The sequence below is a fragment of the Exserohilum turcica genome (assembly GCF_000359705.1).
Source record: "Exserohilum turcica Et28A unplaced genomic scaffold SETTUscaffold_23, whole genome shotgun sequence".
NCBI lineage: Eukaryota > Fungi > Ascomycota > Dothideomycetes > Pleosporales > Pleosporaceae > Exserohilum > Exserohilum turcicum.
The window spans coordinates 58477-80157 of NW_007360059.1; the positions used below are offsets into that span (position 1 = coordinate 58477).

The window sequence follows — 21681 nt, forward strand, 5'->3', positions numbered from 1 at the left end:
CTCAATTGCTAGCTGTAGCGTTGATTCTGTCGTACGTGGGTTTTTGTTAAGGTTTACTTGTAGTACTCTAAGGTTTTCTATCATTACGCTTTGATAGATAGAAGCACCTCGCAGTCTTTGCTATTAGCAAAGTGGGTTTGTTTGCAGTTTTTGCATTTTGGTAGGGTGTGGTTGCAGGCCTTCCCTTTGGTTTTGCAGATGCTGCAGAAGTGCTGGGCTGTTAGGTGGCTTTCAGCGCAAAACTGGCAGCTAGCTAGGTTTTTACACCTGCTGGAGTTGTGTCCAAATCCTTGGCACTTACTGCATTGGGCAGTTAGTGGTGTTTGGCGGTATTTCTCTACTGGGAGAGATTGGCCAAGGATTGTAATCCTGCTGCCAATTTTCTTTGCTTCTGCTTCTGATCTAAAAGCGATGACAATAGTGCCTGTTGGCTTGCTCCTCCAGCTTCTAGAGATCCAATGAGGGCTGCCGACGATGGCTTGCCCTGACATTTATTCTATAAGAACAAACCTTTGTTCCATTTTTGTGGCCCGTGTTCTTGGTCCGCGGGGATAGACATTATCCCCTAAAGCTTGGAGTAAACCCTTCTCCTTATCCTCAAGCATGAAAAGCTGCTGCAACTCAATTGTACAGTGCAGTTAATTCGCGCGCATCTAAGGCACTACTTTTCGTCATGCTGTAATATATATTGCGTGAGTTACAAGATGAGGTTCAGTGGAGAGTTGGTGTTCATGGATAACTATGGCACATGCTGACTTGGGTTTGCGCTTATTTGGGCTTAACCCCGAGTTGACCCGAACGGCTAGTTGCTCAAGCAACTATCGGGTAGGGCAGGCAGGAGAACCGAGATCGTAGACAAGAATAAGAGAGGCAAAGGGCTCTAACTAGTTAATCACAGGTGGTATTACTAATTGAGTTTATGCTTTCGACAGGTGCCCAATTCACAACACCGAGTGATGGTGCCTCCAGTGGAGCCAGACAGGGTCTACTGTGCCTTCTAAATCGTAGTTGTCACGCGGGTTTGGGCTATACTTCTCTATCCTGATCCGTACTAAGGCAGGTAAATTTTACGTTAGCGACCCGCGCAATATTCTGGCGATGCGGTGGAAATGAGTAATAGGAGTCAAGCGAGGGTTGAGATAATCCAATCTAGCGACAATCTTGTTAAGGAATGAGCTTGTGAGAAAGTACTATCAGAGTAAATCACAACAAGTGCAGTAATAAAATCCATCCACCCTTTATACAGATTGCTCATAGTCATATATCCTATCGATATTTCACTTCCCTAGGAGGCCAGTGATGGTTGTGATGGTCCGCCATCCCTAGACCTCCTACCATCCCTTGAATGGTTAGTCTTGGCGGGGCGTCACATCACGTGGTCGTCGCCCCGCGATGATCATTGCCTTCTGACGTGGCTGTTGGTTGGCCTTTCCTGCCTCGTTAAAGAAGGAACACTTCCTGTTAGTTGTGACATAGTAATCCAGAGGTGGCGTGCATGCCCTGCAAGCGAGCTAAGTGGCGCCTCAGCATCCACTTTTCTAACCAGACATCGATGCATACTCAACCCTGGGAGACGGGAAGGGTTCCCCGCTCAACAAAAGCCTATCTCTATGAACCCAATGGACTTATTGGGACCCTTTAAAAAGACGATAGCAGCATCTGCTTCACGGTCGCAGTGTCGCTACAGGATGTTGCCCAAAGGTGACGCCTCCCTCGAGGTCTCTGGATCTAACGAGCGGGTATTGAACCGATCAATATCCGTCGACCACGGGACTGAAACTCATGATACATCTGCAAGCCGGAAATGTCGCTCGTCTCGCGGTCTGTACAATTTCTGTTCCCGCTATAGCGGGCCCTTCAGGACTGATACAATGGCTTTAGATATCTCGGCGCGCTCATCTTCAATTTCGCCACCTTTATTCTCCCAGTCCTCTACAGCACCCTCCCAAAGCTCTGGGTAGCCAATATTGACTCCTCGCTCGTCGTCACCACAGACGTGTACACCTACATCGGCGTTGTAGCAGAGGTTTTGAATAAAGGTCTTCCCCGAGCAGCTTGGGTCATCATCGGCGACAAAGCCTCACGCTCACTGCCTCAACGACTCAAGCTAACTCACACGCTAATCCTCTTTCAATCAATCCTTGGCTTAATCATGAGCATAGCGTTTATGTCCGCAGCCTCCACCTTTGCAAAAGGTTTCGTGCCCGTAGAGGTGCGGGCCGCAAGCTTAACTTACGTCCATATCAGTGCCTTCTCTGCGCTCAGCTCTGCAATCGAGGTGGCCGTCTCCACTTCCACGAGAGCCCTTGATAAACCAAATGTCCCGATGATCATTAGTTCGGTTAAGTTCGCTATTAATATCCTGCTTGACCTTCTGATCATCTCTCGCTTCCATGTTGGAAGCTTCAAGCCGTCTGTCAACATGCAGGCAGGAATTCAACTAGCCTGCAACCTAAGTGCAGCCTTCGTAGGTTTGTGTTACTTCATCTACATCACCAGTTTTCGGGCACTTGCAGCAATCGAGCACTATCGCCCCCATGAAAATATTCTCCCAAGCCTGCGAGCGCTCAAGGTCCTAGCTCGACCCGGGATAATTACCTTTACTGAATCCGCCATCCGCAATGCTTTGTATCTATGGCTGGTGAGCGGCATCGTAGCTATGGGTTCCGAGTATGCCACCGCCTGGGGCATCTTCAACACCATCAGATGGGGTCTCATCATGGTTCCTGTGCAGGCATTCGAAGCAACCTCCTTAGCATTCATCGGTCACAACTGGGGTCGATGGCGGCGGAGCATCGGAATCGACATGCACCGCGCAAAAGCCGACCGGCGGACTATCTTCCAAATAATCCGACCGGCCCTCATATCACTGCTCATCGCACTCGCTATTGAGGTCCCGCTTTGTATCTTCCTCTCTTTCTTCGGCACCCGCCCTTTCGCGCGATACCTCAGTAACTCCGACGCTGTCGCGAAGATCACTGCGCGTATGTGGCGGACGATCGACTGGTGTTATATTTTCTATGCAGCATCGACACAGCTCGCTACCATCCTCCTCGCGACGCGCCCACGCTGGTATCTATATCAGTCGTTGGCGTCGAACCTCTTGTACGTGTTGCCGTGGGCAATCGTATGCCAAGTTGCGCATCTAAATGTGGGTGACGCGTGGACGTACCATAGTCTTGTCTTCGGAGGCAGTTTGGTGTTCAGTTTTTTTGATATCTTGCTTGTTGATGGGATATGGGCCTGGACGCTGGTGACGGGTAGAATTAGGCTGGAAGTCTTCCGAGGATCCTAGAGCTCTAGATAGTAAGTAGCGAGTGGCAAACGTTTTTAGAGCTTCCAGTTAGTTACACATCATGCCAAAGGAATCACAGTCTCTTTGGGGACTATGGTCTAATAGCGCGGTTTACCCTTGCAAATCCATCTCGCTGTCTCTCACGACTTTTCCTAATTTAGCGTCTATCTAACCCCTTTACTCTATCTTGAATACACGTGCGCACCCATACATGTACGCGTAAGGTGTTTGCCTCGCTCTCCAATATCCTCTTGTTCTGCAGTTATAGCTAACTAGTTATATTAGTCAACCAAAGTTATTAAATTTGGTAACGTTTATGATGGGCAGGTCTTCTGCAGCAGGTGGTGTTGGCGTCCGCAGCTTGGTGTCAAGGTTCGATATTACCACCTCTAGATCGTGTGGAACTAGGCCGGCGCCTCGAAACTGTGAGAGGTTTGGTAGGTAAGAGCAAGAATATCAGAATAGTATTCAGACAAATTCTCAGGTTCTATCCCAAGAATTACATGGGAGCTTTTATACTATGCAGGTCCTCAGTCTTACTGGCCCGAAAGATACCCGATGAGGGCCCGAGGGTTGTCCTTTAGATCCCACATTCAGGTCATGTGACATTACGTGACTAGCTATTTGCTTAATGAGGTAGGGTATCCATCCAATCCAGCTTCTAGTCTCAATTATCACAGATTCAGCAGAAGAGGGCAGCAAGGACGGTCATTCTTTTCGCGAAAAGCTACAGAAGCTTGTGAGTCATGATGTGGATGTTAGGTTCATCTCTTTGTAAATTCCATCCGCACGTAATTTGGTGTACTGATAAAATAACGCAAAAGATATGTTGGCAAGGCGGGGAAATTCTTGGGTCGCACTGGTATGGCGTAGGTGGATGCCGACTTAAGTAGCGACTGTACTCTTTCAGGAGTGGTGCGAAAAGGTATTGATGCGGCAATACCGCACTGCATATACAGTCTGTAACGATGGTGACTTCACCCTTGCAGGCAGTATCATCAGGGTCCGTTCTGCGTTTCTTTGTAAACTGGTCAATCACAACGATTGCGGGACGATCGATATCTACCGCCAAGTCACGTACGGGAGGTAGGGCTTAGCAAAACCGTGATGCAGTCACGATTAGAGATGGAGCCATATCCCCTACTGTAGCGACTGTACATGCAGCGGTGCTTTTTTCGTGGTCATGATCGATGGGCAAAATCCCTAGTTATTTCTTTGTCGATTGGAATTACCAGTCAGTGTGCTGGCAGCTGATCGCTTGTAGGCGGCACAGTCAGGCGTTCCGATGTGCATATGATGCGTAAGCTCAAGGAAATGCTGTAGAATAGATGATGTGGCAACGGCGTTTAACGAGACATGCCCTGTGTGTGCGCCGAGATCGACAGCCAATAACAGCGCTGAAGGCCTCAATGAAGATAGGACGTAACAGCACATGAATCGTGTCCGGCCAAAGGAAGACACGGTCTCTTATTGGTGTAGGATCGTGTATATTTCTTGCCGCAAGGGTGATCTACGTTCGCAATCAGTAAACCAGGACAACATCTCTGTTAACCTCTTCAGCGGCGTACCCTTTTTAACATAGATGACGTTTTAATTTGAACGTCAGCAATGCAATATTTATATCCCAGTCATGAAGGTATACAATGGCACAGCGTTTAGTATGCACGTGGCACGATGAGGCATGAGCTTTACAATTCCTCGCTCTTAGCTGCATGGCAGCTCCCAAATAGTGACGAGGCATTGTGCGGGGTTCTCGTCAATATTTGCTTCTGTTTCCACACGAAACGAAGAAGGATCGAGTTTCTACGAACGTTGTTTCACTCATCATCCTTTCTTCAAGAATGAGATTTTCTATGTGATTCATCCTAAACACCAACTGCAACATGCGTAAGAGCACTCGAATTGTATGCTATCAGTTCCAAGACAAGGGTTACTGCACTTATGGTACAAATTGCAAGTTTCTCCACCCTCTCGGCTCACGATATGGATCAAGCAAAGGAGTAGGCGATCCGAACGGATGAATGCATTTGCGGTTCTTCATGCTGAAATGTACTAGAAGAAACCACGTCTCCCCCAACGCCATCAACACGGAACAAAGCAGGATTCGGACGCAATCTCGGCTTTCTTCACGAAGTATCCAAACTTCCCTTACGACCCTAAGAGAGATGTGGCGGAAGAGTTTTATCGCATGTGCGACTTCTTTGCTTGGGATAAAGATGATGTAGAACGCGAAGAAGCTCGTCGAGGATTCAAAGACGCGATGGTCATCCAATTCAACAGCTTGTACGGTACCGACGTCGCCAATATTGAGAATTGGCACAAGCTTTGCATAGCCCTCTACATCGAGCCATTGCCCGAAACTATCCACGATTGCAAGGAGGTAAGATCGTGACAGTCATTCAGAAGAACGCTTCATCTAAGAGCGGATAGAAAATCAAGACGATCCATGTCAATCTTGTAGATCTGGTGGATACCTCGCGAGATGGAGTCGAGCTCTTTGCTTCCCTCGAAGAGTTGAGTGAGTATACTATTGAAAGTGGGAAGTATTTTCCGAAAGAATCTGCCTATGCAGGCGGGGTTTTGAAGTTCTTGCTTCGCGAGATCTTGCCATCTTCATCCAGCTGAGCCAGAATGCCAGAAATATCGAAGCATATACGCATATTCTGTATTAGTTAAAGTAACTTGATTACGTAAGTATCTGTGGAGATAACTATCGTGGAAAAAGCTACCCGAGGGTGGAGACCCGTTTGCCAGCCTAGTCGTGCTGTTGTCAGATAAGTGACAGAATTCAGGTGTGATCGAGCACCCGGATTCTATGATTCCAGCCAATCAGAGCCAAGCGCCACGCGCACCCTAGGTAGGGCCGATATGAGCCACACCTCATACTCCCGGTGTCACAGCGACAGCGCTCATAAGGCGGCGCGCAGGCGCGCCGCTGAACAAGATCAGATCAATCAATACCATCAATTTCCACCATCAATTATCACAGTCCTTTTTCACAGTACAACGTGTCCTTGATTAGAAAAACCCTCACAGTCTGACAGCTGTAGTGCAAGCCTCTCTCCTACTGTTACGAGCATCGACTGTCCATCTTCGCGGCTAAGCTCATGCACCTCTCGCTTGACTCACCAAGCACACTAGTTACTGTAGCGCCACTAGCTGCTGCATTGGCCCTTTTTTGGAAGGCTGTGGTACATCAACTTCGGAATGCAATGCGCCAGTGGAGAACAACTATTGCAGATTTGACACATGCGCGGATCATGGGAAGCCTATAGACCTTTGATGCTCACCTGTACAGCTGCTTGTAGTACACACCCCAGCCTACTCCTGTCTGCGCTATGGTGTACATATGTGTACAAACCAAAGTGATGCATAGATTTGATCAGACTGGCTGTGTAAAAAGCGATAATTGTGTCGCAGGTTAAGGTGATTACCTGACGCGAACAACAACAGCTGACCATAAGCTATGGTGCTCTTATGCAGCGTCGTTATCCCGCTCCACATACTTAGAGCGAGTCATCGTTGCCCGCAGCACACCCATCAGATATGAAAATAGTTAGCAACGTTCAATACCGATAGCTACTGTATGCATAGCTAGCACATCCTTATGTAAGAAAGTCGTTGCAAGGTCGGGACTGTTGACTGTAGCGCACCAACACCAATCGGGGAGGGAACTTTTAAGAAGAGTGCAATTTACTGATGGCTTGGCATCCTCAGCGGTGGCAGGATGTTGCAAAAACAAGGAGGTATCATAGACCAATGCATTGGTCCTTTGCAGCCGCTGCAGGATGACTTGTTGCCAAGTCAACCAGAGCGCCACGACGCCGCTTCAAATTTACCTGACCTACTACCAGCTATCTACAAGCTAGATTGGCTTTGACGAGACTACTTGGCGATAGTAACAACTTTAAAGATCCGTCGGCTCTGTGCATCATACGAACTATGCAGCAGTGGCGCGAATGCTTATCAATAAGCAGCTTACGCTTTCCAAATGGTCATATGCACAAGATCAAGTGACACAGTTTCCTGGGTGCACAACGTAACATATGTCTTGATTGGCTAGGGGTCTAGTTAGCTATACTCGGGCCCAATGGTTTGTTCCAGAAATTTCAAGAGATTGGCCGTGCTTCGTACGGCCCGCCCACCCCAGGGGAAATACCCACCCCAAGGGCAATCCTCACCAAAATCAAAGTTTAGCGCACACCTTAAAAAAAATCAACCTTCTTTATTTTAATTTTTCTTAACTACTAAACCAAGATCTTATTATGAATCTCTATACAGAAACGTATCTAAGAGATTGAAATTGTCAGATAAGTGGCAGAATCCGGGTGGAAACTCGATCACCTGGATTCTGTGATCCCAGCCAATCAGGGCTGATCGCCAAGACCCATCCCTAGGCGAGGCTGATACTCAGCCGTCTACCTGATGCAAAAAGCAATAGCGACAGAGCTCATAAGGCGGCGTGCCTGCGCGCCGCTGGAGAAAGGACAGCGATCAACACAATCAATTTCTATCATCAAGTTTATCACAGTCTTTTATCACAGTGATCTAAATCAATCCTTGATCAGAAACCCTAACAGTCTGACAGAAATATAAGCGTAGGGTAGCTAGGCAATACGTGGAAATCAGGCTTTTTGGTGTTGCTCTTAGGGTGAATATTTCCCTTGGGGTGGGCGTGCCGTACGAAGCACGGCCAATCTCTTGAGATTTTACGGAGTAACCGTCGGGGCCGAGTAGTTACACGAACTTGTCCCTTTAACGAAGTCGAACACGGGCCGACAATACCTAACCTCCTGTAACCCCTAACTTAACAAATACCAATAAACCACGAAAAGCAAGACATCCCACCAAGACTGCACCGCCAGAAACACAATAACCCAATTTGGCTGTCGCCACTCCGCAAAGAACTGCCTATACCCCACCCAAATAAGCCCATGCACTCCCGCTAGCGCTAGCTTCCCTCCACTAGACACCCCAACCACGATCTGGCGCAGCAAACGCGGAACACGGGCCACATCATATGCGACTGATATCAGATAACCAGCCCAGAGGCTGAATGAGAGAACAAGGAAAAGAGAGGCGAAGTAGGGGAGTGTAGGGACTGTGTCAAGCGGTACCTAGAAGGATATTAGATCTAAACGCCAGTGCAAGCTGGTTATTTAGCTTACCTTAGGCGCGGCTGTCCCACTACGAGTGGCCCACACGGTAGCTGTGATAGCAGTCCCTGGGAATACTATCATACAGAGCACATCTAGGGTTGTTCGGCTTCGAAATTCTGCTCCGAGATGTGCCAAGGCTTCCCCCCTCTCGTAGGGCGCACGCTGCGTCGCGGAGTCGTAGGAGGGCAGGAGCGGTGTTCTCGACATTGAAAATGGCGGTTTATGGGGATTGATAGAAGTGTGACTGGTAGTGGTGGGGAGGCGGAGGTGAGAGAAACGATAGTGTAGGAGCAGCTGAGCAAAGGCGGGGTTATTCCATGGCTTAGCGTGCGCTGTTACATTGAGGCCCAACCCTAATATTAGTAATACTAATGGTCAACCTAGCGGTGACGTACAGTGACCAAGGGCGGTGGAAAGAGGCCAAAGAGCTAGAAGAGCAAGTGATGGAGACAAGCTCGACAGTGCTTAGCATGGCTAACCTTGCTGTTAAGTTCAAGTCCCGCAACAAGGAAGCTATTTCTCTGATCAAAACATGGGCTTTCAGTTGCAGGAACGGGTTGTTACGAACCTGAACAGAGGGGACAGCGCAAGATATGGAAGAATGAAGGAAGCAGCCCATGTCAAGACCTCTTTGAAGGAGAGGGACACACCCAGCCAATGACGTATGAGTAATCATGCCTCCCACAGGCTTGGCGGAACGCCACCATGGGACATATCACGTGTGTCCCACGGATCCCATATAATCCCACAAAGTACCACGCATGGGACACCCTAGAATCACATAGGACGATGTAGGACATAGGACATTCCCTCAGTATATAGGAATAGGCAATGGGCCCCTATGGCTCATTGTGTTCAACTTAAGTTACGAGTACAAGTACCTACAATACAATAGTTACTTGCATACGATACGAAACTGTTCAGTGCACCCTGTTGCCTCGTCCGCGAAAATCAACCCAAGAAGTCTTGACACCAGAAGTCTTATATTGCTTCCACTCAGGACGTACTCTTAACACGGGTTCTTGGCTCTAGTAATCCTGACACGGAGTATTCCCTTGAAACATTGAACGAGTGGCAAATGGAGTATAGAGATACGTGTTTGATGCTGCTTTGAATGTGTAAGCATGGCTACGCAGAATGGTATAGTAATGAAGGTGATTCAGCGCCATATATCGCCACCACTAGCAGGAAGGATAGCCGACACACATCGGCTACATTTTTGCGCTGGAGGCAATGATTTGTAGATCTAGCTGAAGAGAAAGAGTGCTAGATGCAACTGTAGATAGTGTAGAGTGTTGCCAAGCATGGCCACCATTACAGCTCCACTGGTACTCATCCCTCCAGGCGACAGGGTAAGCAACGCCTTGGGAATATTCTTCAATGTGTACAAGACTGAATGTGAGATCCATATTGTGACCTTGGTAGAAGGCTGCAAGTGCTGACAGAGTTGGTGCGATGGCATTGCTGAGTTTCTTCAAAGTGGCGCTTGCTTTTTTTTCTAACAATGTGGCAAATTCAGCGAGATCATTCTTGTTGATCTCAGAGAGCCTAGTTTGATGAACCAGGTCGGTAGTGCCGTAACTTATTGGATGCACACAGTATCTCGATCGATTAGGTTGTGTGAGGGACCATTGCAGGGCGGAAGGAAAATGCTAGCTGGCATTCTCGGAGACTAAAACAATGGGATAAATAACACCCCACTGCACTCCCACTTAGCACTCCAAAATTAAGCTAATAGAACAAGAGAACTAACTATCCAGTACGCTAGATAGTAATGACGGCCACCATAACTGTTACAAAATTCCTGAGACTCCTAATACCATGCGTAGGAGCTCTCAAGAGATTGTTTCATTCACACAGACCGCCTCATCAAACACCACTCTTGTAATCACAAGGGTGAGTTTCTTTGGTCGGTCATCATATTGTGGTCCATGAGCCTGAATGAGCACTGCACAAGAGCCACAACCTCGTATAGGGTGGTCGCTTTCCGTATGAATTTCACACGGGCTGCGATAGCGCTTTTCCCCTGAGTATGAACCAAAGAAGCTCTGAACGTCGTTGACTTCGTATCCTTTCTGATTCTAGCGATCTTCAGTTTCATGCTCTGGCAATACCTTTACCTCGACGACGGTTTTGATGGCGTCAAGATAGCGTTTCTTTTGCAGTCAGTTGCGCAGGTCATGGAGAAGGAAGTAATCGGCTTCTGCTTCGAGTTTGTTGTAGAGTGCGTAGTCAAAACCTGTCTCTTTTGTCCAGTACAGAGGGTATCTTGACGGACGTCGCCTGAAATCCAAGACATACTGAAACGTATCGGGGTCTGCGTCAACAAAGTACGAGTTGTCCTCCTGCTTATCGCTGCAATTCTCCCATCGGGTCAAGAGGTTGCGAAAATACGGAGAAGCTCCAAGTGTGATCTTTTGTGTTTTGTATTTGAGGCCACCGACATCAAGAACAATTAATTGAAACGTTTTCGACAATTAGGGAAACCAATGAAGATACTGACGAAGCCCTTTGGAATAGGCGTGTTGGCCCTCTTACCTTCCGGACCGTCCTTCTATAGCTTCTCTTTAACAGATCAAATATGAGTGCGCTATGTTTCACAGCACTGCCAATCTGGCTGACCAGAATAGGCTCCTTGACATTAAACCGAACGACCTTGCTGAATTCACCACGTTGTTAGAAGAAAAACAAGGGCAACTCTTGAGGACACTCAGCAATGTCGTCGCGCCAAGTTTGGCAGCACTTGCAGCCTCCTACCAAGGTCAAGACATGGACTATCCCCCACCCAGTCTTGTCGACATAGAGAGCTTGAAAGATATTCCTAAGGCGCTACTTACCCTGTCATCTGATACTTCATAGGGGGGTCTAAACACAGTCATATCCAACAAGTTTATTTCCGTCACCGTGTCAGCCTGGTTCTTTGGGCGGCGCAGTCAACTCCAGCCTGCCCTCAAACTTTCCGCCCCACGCTGCGCTGGCGGAGTAATTGTAAAGTGAAACTCAGATCTAATTTTGGTTACATCCCGCTCTGAGACTTGGCTTGTGCAACACGAACTGGCGAAGCGCAGATTGGAGAAGATAAAACTGTAACGTTAGCACCGATGACGACTGAATTCCAAAACGCTGCTCCATAGAAATCCGTCGCACGGATGGGTACAGATATAATTATAGCTCTGAGTTTGAGAGGTTTGTTGTTTCATTATCTGCGTCGTCTCATTTGCTTAAATCAAGGCTATCGGGCAATGGCGAGTCAATTAGCTGGCAGAATTGCTACCAAAGTTTCCATGCCCCCGACAACTGCTTGACTTGTCACAAAATCTCAGATTCCCTCCGCCACATACAACTAGTGCTCCGTGTAGGGTTTCCGCTTTTATGAACCACATGATCCAACCATCAAGCTAATTAACCCGACCCTGTGTTAGCTGAATTGCTTGCTTAGCTCCAAGCAAGAAAGTTTGCAAGGAAGGAAATGCCATGTGATTGTGTTTTTAAAAACCCCCAAAAGTAGCGGAACCTCTAGACGGACCACCAAACAAACCGCTTCTTGAATGAAGGGTAGAGAAGGTCGCGCAAGGCGGTAGAAAAACAACGCTCTCAAAACACTGAACGGCGAATTCGCCACCCTCGCGGATGAGATCCTTGAATATGTCCTTACTACCTAGTTCTCCAATATGAGCCTTTGCTATCTCTACTACAGCAGATCGCATCCTAAGATCGTTCTCAGGAGTTGTCGCATATATTTCTCGAATGCATTCTGGAAAGGAGTCGCTCGTCCAGAGATCCTGTAACTTTTGCTGAAGTTTTGCTATGGCGACCGCTTTCAAGTCTTCTAAGAAGAACATGCCGGCAAGGGCGTATACACGAGGCTCTTTGAGCAGCGCAGGGTCATCTGGTAGGAATTAGAAAACCAAGAGCATAAGTTTACTTTGCACCATACCTTCGATATCGTATAATAGATCGTCCGGATAGTCGCCTGTGTACAAATACTCAAATACCCTCCAGTGGGCGGCTTCACTACCATTGTTGAACGTGAGCACTCCTAAGCTTCCCTCAACGAACGAGTCCTGAAACGCCTTCTCGAGGTATCTGCTTTGTGTGCAGACAACAGATTTGTGAATAGGTAGGTTTTTGCCATAGATGACGACGGTAGCATCGGAGTATCTTGTGTCGTTGAACATTCTGTAGCAGTTAGGTGAGATAGCGTAAGTCCAAAAGGTCAATACCTGGCGATGTTCTTCATCAACTCAGTCGAACGTTTTTCCATTGTGACAATAAGTGATATGGGAGACGTGTGCCCTTCTGGTATAGTTGCCGGCAAGCTCGGTTGCCGATTAAGAGCTAACTGCTGCTGAACTGCCTGCGCTATTCTGCTTATCCCTTCCTCTTTCTCACGCCGGTTCCTGGCTTTGTCTCTCTGGGATTGTGCTCTTCGACGTTTGAGTTCGGCTTTGTCTGGCATTCGGAAGCTTCGAAAGTTCAACAGCCGCGTGCAAGAAAGCCGTTACGAGGTCGGGACGGTCAACTGTAGCGGACCAACACCAATCAGGGAGGGGACTTTTAGGAAGAGCGTAATTTACTGATGGCTTGGCAGCCTCAGCAGTAGCAGGATATGGAAAAACAAGGAGGTATCATAGACCGATGCATTGCTCCTTTGTAGTCGCTGCATGTGCCAAGTCTGCAATAATACCGTGCCCCACCACCTCGCGAACGCGCGGCCTGGCAACCACCATAAATTCAACGCCTTATATCTCCACCACCATGGCTAATATCGAGGCTGCGATTGCAGCTATGAATGCCCTAGAGCCTGGAGAGCCCTTTACATATACTGAAATTGCAAAAAGGTTTGGTGTCAATCGATCCACGCTTAGTCAAAGACACCGAGGTCACCGCGCCTCGCTGAAGGCTGTCAAAAGCTAAAACTCCTTCACCTACACCAGGAGCAGGCCCTAATCGCCTATATCAATCAATTGACAGACAGAGGCTTACCACCTACTCAGTCAATGATACGCAATTTCGCGTCGCAGATCGCCAAGACAGAGGTTAGAGTACACTGGGTTAGTCGCTTTGTTCAGCGCTATCCTGATCAGCTTATCTCAAAGTGGGCAGTAGGCATGGATAACTGTCGCCACAAAGCTGACTCTAGGAGTAAGTATAGCCTCTACTTTAACCTCCTACGCGATAAAATCGATCAATATCACGTCGAGGCGCGTCATATCTAAAATATGGATGAGAAGGGCTTCATGCTTGGTGTAGTGAGTCGCTCAAGGAGGATCTTTGATAGGGCCTCGTACGAGGATGGAAGAAGGAGGAGTACTATACAGGGTGGCTCCCGCGAGTGGATAACGCTGCTGGCCTGTATCTGCGCTGATGGATCTTACCTCGAGCCTGCCTTGATCTACCAGTCAGCCTCAGGGTCTATACAGGACACCTGGCTGCAGGCCCTTGATCCAGATACACATCAGATCCGAGTGTCCTCATTACCTTCTGGCTAGACGAACAATGAGATAGGCCTCGCGTGACTGCAGCAGGTGTTTGATCGCAGTACAAGGGCAAAGGCACGCTCCTCCTACCGATTACTTGTCCTTGACGGCCATGGATCTTACCTTACAATGGATTTTATCAATTATTGTGATTAAAATAAGATCCTCCTCGCAGTCTATCCTCCTCACTCAACCCACACGCTGCAGCCTCTTGACGTTAGCATGTTCAAGCCTCTCTCAATAGCGTACTCGAACAAGGCTTCTGCCTTCATGGATAGGAGTCAAGGCCTCACCTCAATGAGTAAGAGGGATTTCTTCCCCCTCTTCTACTCAGCCTGGCAGGCCTCCTTCAAGGAAACGACGATCCTGAACGCCTTCAAGGCTACAGGGATCTCGCCTCTTAACCCAGAAGTTATCCTTCAGCGCTTTACTGTACCTGATCTTGCGACGGACAGTGACTCCTCAGCTCTTAGTGCCTCTGATTAGAGGAAGATAGAGCGTCTGCTGCGTCAGGTAGTCGCTGATCAGGGCGATAGGCAGGTCAAAAGGCTCAGCCAGGTCCTTCACTCAAGTTCTTTTCAAAATAGTCTCGATGAAGTTAGGAAGCCGAGGGAGGCTCTAGTCAATGAGAGAACACGCAGGAAACGAGGTAAGCCTCTACCCCTGCAGGAGGCTGAGGAGTATCATGGTGGAGCTGTATTCTGGTCTCCAAGGAAGGTGAAGGAGGCGCGCGATCGCCTGCAACTCCAGGAGGAGGAGGAGCAGCTGCAACTCCAAAAAGCTGATACGAGGAGGCAACGTGAGGAGGCAAGGCAGGCGAGGGCGAGGGAGAAGGAGCAGAGGCGTCAGGCGAGGCTTGCAGTGAGCCTAATGAGGCAGAAGGAGAGGGAGGAAAAGGCTGTTGAAAAGGCCTCAAGAATCGCGGCTCGCAGGGCTGCAAAACAACTTCAAAAAGCTATCAAAACTTCCCAAAGGGGTAGGAGGAGGAGCTTCAAGGCTTCTGCAAAGGCTACTCAAAAAAAAAAGAGGCCTATCGCGATGCCTCAAGGTGGTGAGGAGCTTCAGGGAGGTGCTGCAGGATCACCACCTCCAACCTCGCGTCGTGGCCGCGCGATTAGAACTCCATCTCGATTCCTATAGCTATATATATATATATCAAGGCCTGTTAACCTCACCTCTAAAATACATCGTCATAATATCCTTTTAGTGTGACTCTACAGCCTCATTTTTGAGGTAGTTTTGGTGAGGCCGCGCGCGCACGAAGTGGTGGGGCTAGTTAGTGCAATAGTCTGCGCTGGCAAAAACTACTGTGCGGACTTCTGGGCTTCTGTTCTTTCTATATCAACCAGCGAAGATGTTCTGGCGCGTGCAGTTGGTATTATCAGTATTGTCAGTATTAGCGATGCTACCAAACGAGAGTACACAGCGGCTACTGCGAATGATCTGCACCGCTTGCGTGAAGAGCGTTCCTTCAAAGAGCAACATCGACGAGTTTTGACGGCGTTCTACCTGGAGCAGGTGCGACAACGACCAATCTTGCCACAGGAGCATTTTCTGGATGTGGTACACAGTGCCGTAGCCTTCGATGTGTTGCTTGTTGCCGGAATGAGAAGTGAGGCGCCAATTGCGACCCTGTCTCGTCTAGTACCAGAGAGCGAATTTATTGCCTATCATATCGCTTATGAAGGCTGACCTGATCTCCAGGTGAGCCTGATCATGCAAGGTGATTACTGTGTCACAGGAAGCGGGGTTGTCTATTCTTGGCTATGCACCACTATGACCGTCACATAATTCTGCTGAAGTTGTGCGGGGGAAAGGGGGGTACTATGCCCTTATCCCTGCTCGCACCTGGTCAATGCGCCTCAACTTGAAGTCCTAAATGAAAGAACTGAAGCTTGTAGAAAAAAGCTGAAGTCAATATTTTGCAAATATTATAACATCAAATGGAGCATGCTACGATCGGGGTTCGAGAGCCGTCGTCTCGGGTATGTTTAGACATCGCGATCGATCACAGAATTCTTGCAACATTCAAGCCACTACATCCACCAAGACAACGTTCAGATAGCAGACATCTACGAATAATACAAGAGTTAGGCTGTAGCTTACAACGTGACGGACAAACTGTTCCTCATGATGAGATAGCCACAGCAGCGTACTTGGCAAGACCTGACACGAAAGGCGGTATCTGCTTCATCCTTCAACAGCCAGCCGACCACCATCCGTACCACCTAGGTGCAGACTCAGTCATAGAGTCATCACCTACACTTCGAGCCCTTCTCATAGAAATCTGGCCAATCGTCTCCTGTGGCGCACCCAGCCCTACTGTCTTGGATAGATTACCGTTTGTCAGGTCTTACGAGGAGCCTGATCTTGATATCAAGCATCACATCCAGGAGCGAACCTTTGCGATGATTGAGGCAAAATGTCCGGATGTTGTTGTATGCATGTGGCGCTACAAGCGGGGAAACGGTATAGCGCAAGAGGACAGAACGGGGAATATAGCTGCTGTAGAAGGTCTTGGAGTCGGTCAAGTGTTTGGACGCCCCACTCATGTAATGGCATCAGGCCATAGAATCGTGCGCGTTAACGCCTTCCATCCAAGTTTCGCTATGAACTATAACCCCGATCTAAGCTGCCTGAGGCAGTTACTTATCCTGGAAATAGCGCAAGCGTGCGGTCTGTACCGTGGAGACTGGCTGAACAAGAGGTGGATGGATGAGTTGCGAGAGCGTTGCAAAAGCATCACCCGAGAAAGATCAAGAGCTCAAGAGATGTAAGCATATTACCACTGTATATTGTGCGTTACTGAGATACCGCTTAGGGACTTGACTCAGCTCGCTATTGAGTACAAACGAAATTTGGAGTCGATCGCAGCTTTCATTGAATCACAGATCGAAACCTCACACAGCCATGACCCTGCAATTCGCTATCGATACCTTGTTGGAATGAATGTTACGGAATCATTTAACACTGCAAGTCTCTGCATAAGGGCCATACATTGTATGAAGGAAAGTATTGATCCTGATGATATGGGCAAGACCAGGTCGGAAGCCTTCGAGAATTCAAGTAGATACACTGTAGCCTTCGTTCGTCAGCTGGTTAAAGTTCTCCTAATTGGTGTAGAACCGGATCGAAACACAAGTATAAGTTGTATGGGTCTGTATGGTGAATCCGTTATTGATGCTGGCCTTAGGGCGAGACAACAAAATTACGGCGTTACAGCCACGAAAGTACATGAAATTTTAGGCAAGCTGTGTCGAGGAATGAACTCCTCTTTTACTGTAGGGCAAGGATACCCTAAACGAACTTTTCGTTTTACGTTATATGAATGGAGCAAGATCTTGCTTTCGACAGCTCTCGATTTCGAAAAGCTACTGAGCGAACTTGCGCCTCTTTCCGAGAATGGATCTCAAAGCGATATGGATGGGATTACAAATTTTTTCGATACATTGTGTCTAGATACAACATAGTTAGCTAGTTTTTTAGTTTATCTGGATGCGCAGCCTATCTATAGTGTATGGCAGAGCAAGGGTCGATCTTGATTTTTGTTTTGCAATTGACTGAGGTTCATGAGATAGAGTTCTAGAACATGTTGTGATTTTGTGTGCCACAACGGTTGAATCGTCATGATGGCCAATTGGTTCGATGCAGCTGTGCCTACCAAAATACTGGCAGTGTTGACGCTAATCCTTGTTTACTGCTCAGACAGGAAGCTTATCTGCAGGTATTCGACTATTTGCAAATATGGGCTGTCGCAATACCCACATCAGGTTAGCGTCGTTGTTCATGAACGAAGGCTCCTGATTAATGTGTTAGCTCCAGGCACGATTGTGTGTAGGTATCGATATATTCTGGTTGATATGTATCAATTTCTGGCAACTAGTCATGACTAGTAGAGGATGAGTGAGTCATAGTCTGCGAATAGAGCTGAATGGAGCCAATGCTTGCTTCTCTCCCTAAGAAAGCTGAATCAACCTAACAATCTTCTGCAATATGTCTTTCTAAACCTGAACCATTTGGCACCTGTTCACCAGCCGCTGCCAGACTTTCTTACTCTCTTCCAGGTCGCCTCCCACTCCTATATCTCCTGTAAGTGTTTCCTTGTTCCCAATAATTATAACGCCACACTTTGCTCTAGTCATAACAACGTTCAGCCGGCGCATATCGGCAAGAAAACCAATGCTGTGTGATACATTACACCGCACAGTAACGAAGATCACAACATCTGCTTCTCGGCCTTGGAAACCGTCAATAGAAGATACTTCGGCCGTAGTGACAGCACTGCTAAGTGCTTCTTTCTGCCGAGTATATGGAGTCAAGATAGCCAGTGATCGTTGCTGGAATTCTGCAGGCTGTGAATTAGCATCTGAGATGGGGCTAGTAAGGAGTTGCACAACACGCTTGCAAACCTCGGTCTGGCCGAAGTTGGCTTTTGATCGCTGAGCCAAGTCTTCTGGGCTGCTAATCTCAATCCACACCAACCGATTGTCTTTCGGCCAAGGAAATTGTGACACTGGAAGTGGTCGACTGTCGTCCGCGACTGCAGTGTCCAATCTGCTATCATAGAACTCTGTAGAGCTAAAGTGGCAGATAGTACGATGCATACGATACTGAATGCTGAGCATGACTTTCGCTACACCTTTACATTCTTGCATGCTGTAGTGACGTTCGAATAACGAGATGTCATAGCCCACAAGCAACGAGTTTTGTTGTACTGTAGCGCGTAATTGGACATGATCACCTACCAAGATCGCGCGCGAACATCCTTTAACAAGTGGTACAAGTGTCGCAGGCTCTGTCAGCTGGGAAGCTTCATCGACGAGAACAACATCGAACTGCTCGTCACGTAGCAAACCAAGACTTGCGCCGGTACATGTAGTGAAGATCAAGCGGGCCTCTTTGATTCGCTGCTGGGCTTTACGGCGTTTGGACGGATTGCCCGTAAGATCTTGGCCCAGCATTGCATCGCAGGTAAAGGACCGAAGGTCTGGTGATACTTTGGAGAGCTGGGGAGATATTAGAAGTGGAACCTTAGAGAAGTATTCATGATGATTCAGCTTACCTGAGTTGATACTCTCACAGCAGTCGTGCCAGTTTTCTCTGCACTCTTGGTGTTTGTGAATCTTCTTAAAATGTTATCGACTGCGTTGTGCGTCGGCGCTGTAATAAGGAACCTGGACTTCGGCAATTGTCGGAGCAACTGACACAGAATGGCGATGATGGTGTGAGTCTTGCCTGTTCCAGGAGGTCCCCATATGAGCGTTAGTGAGTGTTTCATTGCCGCCGCGAGTGCGTCATTCTGGCTTGCGTTGAGACCTGGATCCCTGGCAACGGGTAGCTCGACCTTTGAAAGCTCAGTCTGATCTATGGCTGGTAATCCCAAGAGGGACGCATATATCTTGCAGCGAGATTCACGTTCAGTATGAAACATTGTCACAGCATCGAATACGGCCTTGCTTGTAACGAACGAGCCACACAACGTGATATGCCATGCGCATTGTGTAAGATGCGGAGGCGGATCATGCAAGCATCTGAGAATGACAGTGCATAGCTCTGTGCTCAATACTAGAGCATCCATCGAAAAGAGCTTCATGAGGGAATCGTTTTTTGGGCTGTTGGTTACGGTAAGACGAACGTGGTCACCGGATTTCAGGGAGCCAGCCACGGACGAGTCTACACGTAATATGCTTTTGACGATGGTATGGCCATCCTTGTATTCATGGAAAGCCAGTTTGATAGAATCCAGCTCGGGTTTTGAAGAACTTGCAGCCTCGTCAATGTAGTCCAAAGCGATACCAAAAAGCGATAAGGTAAATTGACGGACAGACATCGGACGGCCAACGAGTAGTCGAGATGTTTCTGGTTCAAAGACCTCCAGAAGCAGGTCCAATGCAGTTTCAGGTGAGCGAACAGTAAGTGCAATGAGCTCCACCAGTTTGGCGAAACTTTGCATTGGCAATTCCTTCAACTCATGTAGTAAAAGCACCAAATGTTGGCGAACAAGACTGCCGAACTCGTTGGACATCAAGATGAGTCTCTTTGCAATGTCAGGAGCCAAAGCAATCAGTTCATCTTCCATGTCTCGTTTGTGTCTGCCCCATGATTGTGACTGCAGGAACGTTGAGGTTAGATAGGCTGCGTCTTTCAAGTACCTCAGCAAGGCTGAAACTATAGTTTTGCCATGGATAGCAAAGGTCGGATCTTCAGCCAACAGTAGAGCCTGTGAAAACACGTCGCGAAGACGCTTTTTCTCGTCACACTTCTTGAGGAGATCCAAGATCACCTGCAGCTCTGCGATAGAACTCAGCTGGCAAAGTGACGAAAGATTGTTCTCTCGGCAGACAGCTCGCACAAGCTCTGTGTATTCATCCCAGTCGAGCATAGCCAGTTTTGCCGTCGTATATTCTGGTTCGAGTTTGTCAAACAGCGGGAGAATTTCTTGGGTATCAACGTAGTGTAGCCATTGATCGAGAACGCGCATTGAATCAACATCGCGGTTGCTGATCACATACACCTCCTATTTCCTGTCAGCGCAATTTGCCAAGCAGCTACACAAAGATACTCACGCCACCCAGGACACCTTCACTCTGAACTTTCCCAATATGGGTTTGTATATCTCGGCCAATCTTATCTAAAGCAATACTGGCTTTGCATTCGAAGTTGATCTGCTGCCGCATGGTATGTTCCCTCACCCTCCTCTTGTCTCCAACACTGGGCAACGCACGGTATAATGCATCATCACCTTTTGGGCTTCTCAGAAATATCCAGGTGTTTCGTCTTTTCTGGTGATAAAGTTGGAACACTTGTTCATCGCAATAAAGGCGATAGGTGGCCTTGGTGGGCACCGCGCGATAATTGGATGATTGCAGCCCTTGGGTGTGTGGAAAGACGAATACTCGCACGCCATCATCTACCGCTACCTCGCTAGCACGGGCAACCTTTTCTGGTACATAGATGGCTACGCTAAGACGATCATTGATGCGCAGTACGATCAATTTTTTGTGAAACACATCCAGTGAGCGACACACGACTGGAAGGAACCTCCCCATCCGATCGATTCCAGAGCGGAAAACTGGTTTCCAGTGCAAACTTGGATGATCCAGCCCAAATAGACGGAATTCTTGTGGAGAAATAAGCTCGGACTGAAGAAGCCCATTGCGAACCAAGCTTGTCACTGTGTTTGATGGCGGCAATCGAGCGAGGAACCATATCTGTTGTTCGTCCGTCAGAGCACTGAAGTTGATGGCGTGACAGTACCCCATTATGTCCACATCATGTAGATCACACCATTGCACCAGAAGTTGCAGTAGCTCAAACTCCGAAATCGCCATCCTTTCGCGCGTCAGTAGTAAGTCTACAATGCTTGCGTTGTCCTGAATCTCCATCTCTAGTGTAGCTGTCTGTTGAATGTGCGTCATACATGCCTCATGAAGGCTATCTAATATGAAAGGCGCCACTGTTCGCTTAGGTTCGGGTGGATCCTCAAGCTCTGTGAAGGCCTCCAGATTTTCAGGTATTCTGATATGGTTGCCATCCACACACTGAGAAAACAGGCGATTGAGCTGTTGGCATTGTGGGCTCATGGCATTCCCGAGCCGAGCCCACTTCAGGTAAAGATTCTTAACTTTGCCTAGAGATCCATTGGTATAGCGAGCAAAATATTCGGCACGACTATCGCCAGTCACTTCGCCAAAAGTGATGAGCTCTTTGCCACCAGGGTATTGGGCAGGCTCAGCCATTGTACGAG

At 48.0% G+C, this 21681-nt stretch overlaps 9 protein-coding genes across 9 annotated transcripts; 4 read left to right on the forward strand and 5 right to left on the reverse strand.

Annotated features, from left to right (window-relative positions):
• Window positions 1-83: 83 nt before the first annotated feature.
• Window positions 84-491, reverse strand: SETTUDRAFT_111000 (uncharacterized protein; the record flags this gene model as incomplete). The annotated part of the gene is made up of 1 exon (XM_008028259.1): window positions 84-491. One exon carries the CDS (start codon window positions 489-491, stop codon window positions 84-86), a length of 408 nt encoding a protein of 135 aa, XP_008026450.1.
• Window positions 492-1804: 1313 nt separating this feature from the next.
• SETTUDRAFT_161606 (uncharacterized protein) lies at window positions 1805-3295 on the forward strand (the record flags this gene model as incomplete). The annotated part of the gene is made up of 2 exons (XM_008028260.1): window positions 1805-1821; window positions 1882-3295. The coding sequence occupies 2 exons, from the start codon at window positions 1805-1807 to the stop codon at window positions 3293-3295; spliced, it is 1431 nt and encodes a 476-aa protein (XP_008026451.1).
• A 1883-nt stretch (window positions 3296-5178) lies between these two features.
• Window positions 5179-5920, forward strand: SETTUDRAFT_111081 (uncharacterized protein; the record flags this gene model as incomplete). Its single annotated transcript, XM_008028261.1, has 3 exons — window positions 5179-5295; window positions 5430-5675; window positions 5726-5920. The coding sequence occupies 3 exons, from the start codon at window positions 5179-5181 to the stop codon at window positions 5918-5920; spliced, it is 558 nt and encodes a 185-aa protein (XP_008026452.1).
• Window positions 5921-8097: 2177 nt separating this feature from the next.
• On the reverse strand, window positions 8098-8661 carry SETTUDRAFT_161608 (uncharacterized protein; the record flags this gene model as incomplete). Its single annotated transcript, XM_008028262.1, has 2 exons — window positions 8098-8412; window positions 8464-8661. 2 exons carry the CDS (start codon window positions 8659-8661, stop codon window positions 8098-8100), a joined length of 513 nt encoding a protein of 170 aa, XP_008026453.1.
• Window positions 8662-10619: 1958 nt separating this feature from the next.
• SETTUDRAFT_110906 (uncharacterized protein) lies at window positions 10620-10913 on the reverse strand (the record flags this gene model as incomplete). Its single annotated transcript, XM_008028263.1, has 1 exon — window positions 10620-10913. A coding segment is annotated over one exon (294 nt), but the record flags the coding sequence as incomplete, so codon positions are not given.
• A 1029-nt stretch (window positions 10914-11942) lies between these two features.
• On the reverse strand, window positions 11943-13024 carry SETTUDRAFT_151661 (uncharacterized protein; the record flags this gene model as incomplete). Its single annotated transcript, XM_008028264.1, has 2 exons — window positions 12392-13024; window positions 11943-12343 (listed from the first exon to the last, which is right to left on the reverse strand). Exons 1-2 carry the CDS (start codon window positions 12630-12632, stop codon window positions 11943-11945), a joined length of 642 nt encoding a protein of 213 aa, XP_008026455.1. The 5' UTR covers window positions 12633-13024.
• A 1435-nt stretch (window positions 13025-14459) lies between these two features.
• SETTUDRAFT_110831 (uncharacterized protein) lies at window positions 14460-15074 on the forward strand (the record flags this gene model as incomplete). Its single annotated transcript, XM_008028265.1, has 1 exon — window positions 14460-15074. A coding segment is annotated over one exon (615 nt), but the record flags the coding sequence as incomplete, so codon positions are not given.
• An 803-nt stretch (window positions 15075-15877) lies between these two features.
• On the forward strand, window positions 15878-17404 carry SETTUDRAFT_39890 (uncharacterized protein; the record flags this gene model as incomplete). Its single annotated transcript, XM_008028203.1, has 3 exons — window positions 15878-15919; window positions 15968-16707; window positions 16756-17404. The coding sequence occupies 3 exons, from the start codon at window positions 15878-15880 to the stop codon at window positions 17402-17404; spliced, it is 1431 nt and encodes a 476-aa protein (XP_008026394.1).
• Window positions 17405-18025: 621 nt separating this feature from the next.
• Window positions 18026-18439, reverse strand: SETTUDRAFT_59200 (uncharacterized protein; the record flags this gene model as incomplete). The annotated part of the gene is made up of 1 exon (XM_008028238.1): window positions 18026-18439. A coding segment is annotated over one exon (414 nt), but the record flags the coding sequence as incomplete, so codon positions are not given.
• Between the last annotated feature and the right edge of the window lie 3242 nt (window positions 18440-21681).